Source organism: Sceloporus occidentalis, unplaced genomic scaffold, assembly GCF_023333645.1.
Source record: "Sceloporus occidentalis isolate IW3139 unplaced genomic scaffold, rSceOcc1.0.p SCAF_17, whole genome shotgun sequence".
In the NCBI taxonomy this organism is placed as follows: domain Eukaryota; kingdom Metazoa; phylum Chordata; class Lepidosauria; order Squamata; family Phrynosomatidae; genus Sceloporus; species Sceloporus occidentalis.
The window spans coordinates 10,016,122-10,025,935 of record NW_028316997.1 but is presented as its reverse complement, the minus strand read 5'-3'; the positions used below and the strand labels follow the sequence as shown (position 1 = coordinate 10,025,935).

Sequence of the window (9,814 nt, the reverse complement as noted above, 5' to 3'; positions counted from 1 at the left end):
ATTGTTTACCGGGACAACTTCCTCTTAATGGCACAGGATCGCGATACCCTGTACACAGATAATCGTTGGGTTTCATAATCAACCACGAGAAGTCAGAACTGTCCCCAACTCAATTGGTCCAGTTCCTTGGTGTCTTAGTGGATTCGGTGTTGAAATTGCCTCAAGAAAGAAATCAGTCATCTTCTGGGGTCCACAAGTGTCTCTTTAAGGGACCTGGCACGTGTGATAGGCTTACTCTCTGCATCCATACAGTTTCCAGGACCCCTTCACTATCGAGCCATGCATCGCCTCAAAACGTCCTATCTACATCGCTCAGACTCCTACGATCAGCCCATCGAGTTAACCGAGGAGGTACATGTAGAACTGCGTTGGTGGCTCCATCACATGGAGGCCTGGAATGGCCATGCTATCTTCGGCCAATCTCCAGATTTTTACTCTGAGTCAGACGTCAGTCTCTTGGGTTGGGGAGCGGGCTGCAGGTTGTCGGGTATGAGCAGGACTAGTTGGGAGTGTAGAGCAGGGTGGTCAAACAAGAGGCCAGGTTCTGAAGCAAAGTCCGAGATGCAAACCAGGATCAGGGCAGGCGGCAATGGTGCAACAACAGGTAACGAGTCAGGCCAGGATAGGAGACAAACACAAAGTCCAGAAAACGATTCCAAAGTAGGGTGCCCGGAGGTCAATCAAGTAGCATAGGCTAAACACGGAAGGTACTGGGTCTGAGCAGAGCAAAGCTAACAAGAGGGCTCAATAACTAAGCACTGATGGAAGGATGTGCAGGATTTTTATACTGAACCACAAGTAGAGCCCCTCCCTCTGGCCCTCACCTGTGTCCTATAGGGCTATGCAATTTCCCTAAGGGATTGCCAGCCTCTCTCTCTCCACCTCCCCTATCTCTGCCAATGAGATAGGGTCCACGGAGGCCAGGACACCCCCCCCCATCTGCTGTCCCCAGCACAGGGTTCTGTGTGGGTCGCGGCACACAATGAACTAGAGGCCAGGGACGCGGCCTACCCTGCAACGGGATGCCGCGGCCGTGTTGGATTGACGACGCGCAGCGGATGCCGCAAAGGAGGTCGATGGCCCGGTGGACGCCGAAGGTAAGGGGTGAGGGGAAGGACCTGGGGCCTGACACAGGTACAATGTGTCGGCCGTCAGATACATCAACCATCTGGGTGGCTCGAGATCAAAGCTCATGTCAGATCTGACCGTGGACCTGTCTCAATACTGCCTGGACAACAGTCTCTCCATCAGAGAGGAGTACATTCTGGGGAAGGAGAACCTGGTGGCGGACTGGTGTCTCCAGACACTACAGAGATGCCAGCGATTGACGCTTACAACGCCATGTCTTCAGAACTCTGGATCAAGCCTGGGGGGTGTAGTCACTGGCACCGGACGAATTGGCAGACGCTAAATTTCTTCAATTGGCTACCGGATCCACTGTCTCTTGCAGTGGACGCGTTTCTCCAGGTGTGGCCAACCTCGGGGGCGTATGCTTTTCCTAAATTCTTGATGATCCTCCACCAGATGAGCAGATAGCGGGTCACATTGCTGTTGGTCACTCCGTTCTGGAAGATGCAGCCCTGGTTTCCTGTGCTGCTGGAACTGTCATGTGCTGACCCGCTGTTACTCCCTCCATCTCAGGATCTCCTTCTGGATCCGGAGGGCAATCCTTACCCGCTGGTGCTCCTCAGTCAGTTATCATTGAGGCTAGAGACCTCTTTTGGAATTCTTGGGCACCGGGAACTAGAAGATCTTACCTTCAGGCATGGGCATACTGGAATAGCTGGTATTTGGAACAACACGTTGATCTCCTTACGGCACCATATCGTACCATCAACGTAGCCCGGTTAGATATTTCAGCTACGTATGTTCCGGTCATGAGAATTAGTGTCGGGAAAGATCCGACTGTTGTCTCCTTAGGGAGATCTGGGTTTCTAGAACTCCTTCTTCGAGGTATGGATTCCTTTACCTTTTCCCCGATACGGTATCGGTTTCTTCGACTGTCGTATCCCTATTTCCCTGAATGCCCTAGACTGTGTATGACGCGGTGTGTTTGTGCATATTTTTCTGCCATGGTGAATCTGCAGTCGGTGTCTCTGAGCCCTTTGCTGACTTCTTAGATTTCTCCCTTCAAACCTGTGTCAACTCCTACGGCTGCAAGGTGGATTAAGGGGATCCCGTGTATGGCTGGCATGGATGGATCCTTCGGGGTGCACTCGGTAAAGGGTGCGGTGGCTGCGGCGGCTTTTGACTTGGGCGACTCCCTATTGGATATCCTTTCCGCAGCAGATTGGTCCAGGGAATCGACCTTTTGTACGTTTTATTACCGTCCTTGCACGCATGCTTCTTTGGCGTTTATGGCAGGGGTATCCAACCTGCGGCCCTTCAGCTGCTGCAGGACATCTTCCATCCTCCTTAGCCAGCCCCTTAGCTGAAAGAGCATTACGGGAGATGTAGTCCTGCAGCAGCTGGAGGGGCGCAGGTGGAACGCCCTGGTTTAAAACTGCAAATATGAAGCCTCCTGTCTTGCCCTAAAATTGGGGATTACTCTACCCTTGGTGTAGAGTTAATCTATATTTTATTAAAGACAGAAGGCAAATATTTCCCTCCCTGTTTTCTCCCTCCCTTAGTCTGCTATTTTTTTTCATAATCTGTATGTTTCACTATGAGATTATATAAATATATATTGTGACAAGGTGAAAGATGTTTATCCCAGTGTCAGGAACTGGGTCCATACAGACAACTGTAATGACCCAGAGCGCCCAATGATGCTGGAATGCAGGAATTCAGCATGCAGAAGGGGAGCCACAGGACCTTCTGCAGGGGGACTGCACTCACCCGGGTGTTGAGCACCTAGGGTTGTGCAGCCACATACCAGCACCCTGACATAGCAGCGGATGTTGTCCAGAACAAAACAAAGTGATATCCTGCAGGCACCCTGGAGCAGACATGAGACATAGCACTAGAATCATGTGCAGGATAATGCAGGCTGGGAGTATGAAAGCTAAGCAGAGTAACAGCAGAACATAGCAAGCAAGGGGAACAGAGTGAGCAAGGGACAGGGAGACCAAGCAAGAAAAATAACCAGACAAGACATACAAGGTACAGGACACAACAAAGGACAGGACACCCCTCTACTGGGGCACAGGACACCTCTCCGCCGGGGATACAGGACAAGACACCCCTCTACTGGGGCAACAGGACAACCAGGCTACACTGGACAAGACTACACAGAAACCACAGGACCAAACAGAACTAGCCTAGGACTATAATATAACAATTGGAGATTCCGTCTCATCATATGGCCATAGTATGCTTACCCCACCACTACGCCAATATTCGGAGGGTCCTAGCACTAAACCCTGCCTACTAAATTATTAATAAACTGAAACTAAACATTGAACCTAAACACAGAAGGACATACCTTTAGACTGCAGACTGAGACAAACTTAACAAACGTGTGCGGCACGCCTTATAAAGGAAACAGAGCTGAAGCAAAGAGCAGAACTGGAATCAAGGAATCAGAAGCACAGAACAACGCATATGGAAATCCAGGAACGGATTACAGCAATGACTGGGGGAACTCTAGCGACACTGGGGGGATCAGAGATATACAGCTCCGCAGCCTGGATGGAGCCTGACACCCAGTGACTAATGGGTTAACGGCAGGTTCCATTAACACAGGTGCCCCAGGTTTAAATCTGTACTGTGAGATAAATGCACTGTGGAGAACAGCCCACTATATTTTTTGTCTACATCTTGGAAGGAACAGGAGGTGTACCTGAGTTCCAGTGTGCTACAAGTAGGGCTAGTAAGAGAGATGACTTTTGAGAATCTGTTAGACGTCTATTCTGTTTTATCTTATACTGGAAACCAGCTTAGCTGGCCAGTTCTTGTGTTTGTTTAATTTGGTGCAATAAAAGCCTGGAAACATATTGGGTCTCCTACTTTCCCCGCAGGTACCTTACTGCAACATTATATATATATATGTGTGTGTGTGGATCTTTCTACTGATGGGTTCTTTGTGCTTAAGTTACACTTGTATGTATACAGTTTACTTTCACAATGTTTTTGTTTTCACACACAGCTTGATTCCAGCGGGAATTTCTTTCAAGTTTGACTAATGTTGCTGTTTGTGCTACCTGTTCAGCACATCAAAGAAGAGAAAGTTGGAGGTTCTGAGGAGTTACTTATGGACTCTTTTCTGTTCCTGATTGATTGTTTTTTCTGATAACCATTTCTTTGCTGCTGGATGTTTTGTAATAAAAAAGTAATGCAGATATTTGCCTCCTGTCTTTAATAAAATTTAGATTAACTCTACACCAAGGGTAGAGTAATCCCCAATTTTCTTCTCTCTCATTTGGTATACCCATAAGTGTTTTTTTTTTTGTCTGGTGGCTCCTGCTATTTGTCACTGTAAAACACCACCACACTATGTGTTAAGAAACATCATCCAAGTACAGTGATACCACCCATGCATTGGGTTGTCAAGTTGTTTGAGAGGCTAAAAGGCTACACTTGGGAGGTGTGCAGTTTTCAATTTAGAATTTTACCATCTGGGCATCCTGCCCCCTCATGTGCTATTTGGAACATTTTTGAACCCAGCCAATTCAATTTCCTCCATCAACCCATTGGGTATTTCAGTTGGTGGCATTTTTACTCTTTCCATGCAGTAATTCTAACACCAGCCTTTAGATTGTGGTATTAATTTTGTGTGTGCTTTTTCCACACACATTGTATTTTAGGTATGAATTTACAGCCCTTGGTATGTGTCACTGTCTAACACCACCCCAATATGTGTTCAGCAACATCCCCTCAGTACAATGATACCATCCATGCGTAAGTATTTTACTAATCACATTTTTATTAGAAAGCTGGGCTCCATTGACTTGCATGGTTGAATGCAGTAGTATTCAACCTGGAGATGAAGGGTCTGAAGAGACCCTCTTGGAAATGTGTTTATTTGTTAATGGCCACCATTAACACGACACTTGTGACCGTTCTCTGGAGCCACATAGGGCTCCTGCTGCAGTTTTCAGTGTTGCTGGATAGGATACCTTGACATTGAGGGATTGCAGAAAAACAGATTAAGCTAAGAATTAGTCGATTGGTCGTTAAGAAGTTAAAAACAAATACTTGTTTCAAGACCCATTCCTTGGTGGGGTAATAACAGAAAAGCTAAAGTCGTCTTAAAAAAGCTAGAAATATAGGTAGCCCCAAGTATTTTGAGTGATCATTTGGGGAAGCATAACAACTGGTTAGAGTCCACGCCCCTAGACTTTTATAAACCTGGTAGACACAAGGCCTGCAGTAAATTAGATAGAAAAAGAACACACTTTACTTCTACTGTAACTAAAACATCAAGTGAAACATTTTATAAATTGTAGCACACCATGGGTTGAGTATCTAATTTAATGTGGCTGTAGCACTAAATTTGTACATGCAAAATGGCTAGTGTGTGTTACTTAACTCTGTGCCCTGACAGCTAAATCGGTCCCTACATATTTTAACAAATATTGTTTCATAACGCAGATGATCTTATATCACACTAGGACAGTCAATGTTTAGATGAACATAATCAGTTACATCCACACCACATGGGATGCTACTTATAGTGTGTCTACCAACTCTTACAAAACAAAGTAAATACATATAAAAAAAAACTTCCTTCTGGGATTAATTTACAATTCCCAGTCAATTCCATAGTTGAAAATTCAACACTACACAAGGGTAAAAACAGATTTCTGCAGATAGATTCCTAACTACAAGACAGAAAGAAAATAACAATTGCTTTAAATGTTAAGGAAAAGTACAGGAAATGTACCATGGTCAGCATGCATAGTGAGGGATACAAGTTGCCAAAAATGCAAATTTATTTTTCTTTTAAACCACTTACTCCTAACATTAGGGCTATAGTAATTTATATGATTGCACGGTATTCTGGTGTCATTGATTAGCAAACATCAGTTGCATTGCTAAAGCTGAGATAGAACATAAGTATTAATTTTATTGCTCACAGCAAAAACTGAGGCTTCACATTGTCAGAGATGAAAAATCAGTCCTAGGCAGCTCCTCATATCAACACAACAAACCCTACTATGTTGCTTGGTTTTTAGTGGAAAAGAGGGCTAATAAAAATTCCTTCCCAATAAAAAATCAAAGTCGAATACAAAGATGAGGCCAGCATGATTTTTGTTTTGCTTATTTATTTATAGCAAGATAATTTTACATTACATTATATTTATAAAGCGCCGGCCTATTCTGCAGCGCTGTTACATTCATTGAAACAATTTATAAACACATACAATGACAAACTGGTGCAAAGGAGAAGAGGACCCTGCTCTTGCGAGCTTTCAATCTAGTCAGTGGTTGAGGGGAGTGAGACAATAGGAGAGGACTGCTTGGATGGGGATGAGTTGATCGGGTTGTGAAGATGTGTTGAAGCTGTTTGTTCAGCTGGCTTTGATTAGGATGATGGTTGGGAGCACTGTGAAGGAATGTTGTACTCTTCCCTGAACAAGTGGGTTTTCAGAGAGGTTTTGAATGTCGCGTACGAGGCAGAGAGTCTGACGGAACGGGGAAGGGAATTCCACAGTGGCACAGGTGAAATCTTGAATACGGGAAGCTTTAACAACAGTAGAAGAAAGCCGCAGGTCGTGAGAGGAGCGAAGCGGGCAGGTAGGGGTGTATTTGGATAGGAGATGTAAGGTCTATAGGTCAGGGTCAGACGTTTAAATTGGTATGGGGAGCCAATGGAATGATTGGCATAGTGGAACAGCGAATGAGGAGCGGCAGCAGAGAAAAATTAATCTAGCTGCAGTGTTGAGGATGGATTGAAAAGGTGAAAGGCGGGAGTGGGGGAGAGCGGTTAGCAGGGAGTTGCAATAATCCAGGCAGGATATCACAAGGGAGTGGATTAGTAACTTGGTGGTGTCTTGTGTGAGGAAAGGGTGGATTCGGGAGATGTTTTACAGGTGGAGGTGGCAGGATTTGGTGAGGGACTGGATGTGAGGGATGAAGAAGAGAGCAAAGTCAAGGCTGACACCAAGGCAGCGAACCTGGTCTGTTGGTTGGATAGTGGAGTTGTCAACAGTAATAGAGATGTCAGGAAAAATGGACAGAGCAGATGGCGAGATTACCATGAGTTCGGTTTTAGAGATGTATATATCGGTATTATAATAAAAATACATTCATTCATCACAAGTATTGTTCAATTAAGAAAAAGCATAAAAGCTTTTGTGTATGCTTTTTAAGTTATGCACTCCCCTTTCTGTTTATTTTGTGGTGTGAATATTTGCATGTTCTGGTCAAACCTTAGAGTTACCCAGCCCCACCTGCTACACAGGTGTCTTATTAAAAGTGTCCAGAGAAGGCTTAAAATTACATGAGAGCCTCGTTGGGTTAAAACGCATTGCAGTCCCACTGATTCCGCTTCTTGGTAAGCAATACAGCCATGAAAAATTAGATAGGACTCACCAAACTTGGGGTTCTTTTACATAGTGGTGGGCTAAGCAATATATAGCCACATAGTGTGACAGAATCCCCAATATTTAAGCCTTAAGCCCTTCACGACAAAGCTCGTACATGTACGGGCTCACGATGCAATGCATTCATAACAACGCCCTTACATGTACAAGTGAGGCAAGCCATTGATCTTGAGAGGAAAGCTCTCCCCCCAAAACAATGGCTGCTGCCGAATCGATCAACAAAGATCAGCAATCGCTTCCTAAGCGTAATTGGTGTTGCTGACATGCCCCATACCATGATCGCCATGTGATTGCTCCGAAGAGCAACCACATTGCTGCCACTTACAAGATGGCGGCGCCAATTAACACACCAATGACCATGCAAGTTAAAGGAGCCCATCTCACTAATAACAATGTGATTAGTAAAATAAAATAAAACAATAACTAAAAATGTGGTAACATGTAAAAATAATTCCATACTGATGTCCAATTCTATATATGTATATTATTATTTATTGTTTTATATAGCGCCATCAAATTCCGTAGCACTGTACAATGTATATACCGCAGAGTGGCATATCTGGGTGGGACAGAGTGGCATATCAGGGGTTATAAAGCACAGAGTGGCATATCGGGGGTCAGAGGGGCATATCTATAAGTAAGGTGCATTAGGAATTAAAGGGGGGACCTTAAAATGTCTATTGGTTATCTGTTTGTATATAACATATGCTGACAAACTGTATAATAGATACCAAAAATGTTAAAATACATGTATGCCTGTTCATTAGATAAAATACTGTTTTAACATTCCACTAATGTGTATTTTTTCTTTAAAATAGCACCAAACTTTAAGGGTGCGGCCTATATTCGAGCCAATACGGTATGTAGTTTTTTTATGAGCTAGTCCTAAAATTGGAGCTATATCTCCACAAAAATTGACACATGGAAAGAGTTAAAATATTGGCATTTTAAATGCCCACAGGGTGCCTAGTTTTAAAAAATTTATGATTGGATGGGGTAAATTGAATTGGTCGGCTTCAAAGATGTCACAAAAATAGGACATGGGCACAGACTGACCAGATATCCAAATTCCAAAAAATGCACACCTCACAAAGGAGGCATTTTACCCGACGGAACACATGCAGGTGGGGTGTCGCTATACTTAGGAGATGTTGCTGAACACATATTAGGGTGTTTGACAGTGGCATATACCAGGAGCGGTAAATTCATACCTTAAGTAGAATGTATGTGGACAGCGCATTTGAAATACCTGGGGGTATCTATTTTTCAAAAATATATGATTTGATTGGATACATTGAAATTGGTCAGCTTCAAAGATCTCCCAAATAGGACATGGAGGCAGAATTTTCAACATGTCAAAATTCCAATTTGAAAAATGTGAATGTTTGAAATGTGGACTATTATGCCTCAACAAACCCATGCATGTGGGGTATCACTGTGCTCAGATGTTGCTAAACACATATTAAGATTGTCAGGAACTTACCATTCACCCCCGCCGTCCGCGTGTTTCCTCGCCTGGCGGGGACCTCGTTGGCCGTCGGCATCTTCGTCCGCGTGTGTCCTCGCCCGGCGGGGACATCGCTGGACTCCGGTGTCTTCGTCCGCGGCCCACGCGGTCGCATACCACGCGGCTGCGGACCGCATCCATGGAGGATAGGCCGCATCCCCGACCTCTCCTACGGCGCACGCCAGAAGGAGATTGACAGCGGGGAGGCGTGTCCTGCGGTCCAGTGACGCAGGTGGGCAGGCAGAGAGGCGGGACAAAGAGGTGACGGACAGTCACCATTAATATGGTATATTGGGGAAGGAGGGCTTATGGGAGGAGTCAGTCTTTAGTGGGCTATTTAAACCTGCAGCCCTGTACATTCATTACTTGATTGTTCTGGTTACCTGCTATAGCCCTCTCCCTTATTGCTGGACACTTGTTTATTGGATTCTACGGACTTTGACCTTGGCTTGATTATACAGACTTTGCTGATTCTCTCTACCCCTGACTGCGGATTGCTTAACGGTACTGCTTTTTGCCTATTCCTTTTTGCTTCAGTAAATAAATCATTGCTGTTGCATTATCTACTGGTTTTGTGTCTGCTGCTTCACCTGGTGTCTTTCTGCGCTGTGCTCCAACCCCATAAACCTTACAAAGATGTTGTTTGACAGTGACATATACCAGGAGTGGTAAGTTCATACATACCTAAATTAAAATATGTGTGAACAAAACAAAGATTTACTACCATAAAGTTTGGCAAAGGCTGGTAGTAGAATTAGTGCATGAAAAAAGTTAAAATACTTGTATTTGAAATACCCTGAAGAGTCTAGTTTTCAAACAT

At 44.5% G+C, this 9,814-nt stretch overlaps 1 protein-coding gene across 1 annotated transcript in view; it reads left to right on the top strand.

Annotated features, from left to right (window-relative positions):
- Positions 1-279: 279 nt before the first annotated feature.
- The window catches only part of LOC149302830 (protection of telomeres protein 1-like), a 74,891-nt gene continuing 65,356 nt past the window's right edge, over positions 280-9,814 (top strand). The window contains exons 1-2 of the mRNA XM_089482006.1: positions 280-487; positions 1,642-1,864. Of these exons, the coding sequence (XP_089338132.1) occupies positions 280-487; positions 1,642-1,864 (431 nt within the window). The remainder of the gene's footprint in view (positions 488-1,641; positions 1,865-9,814) is intronic.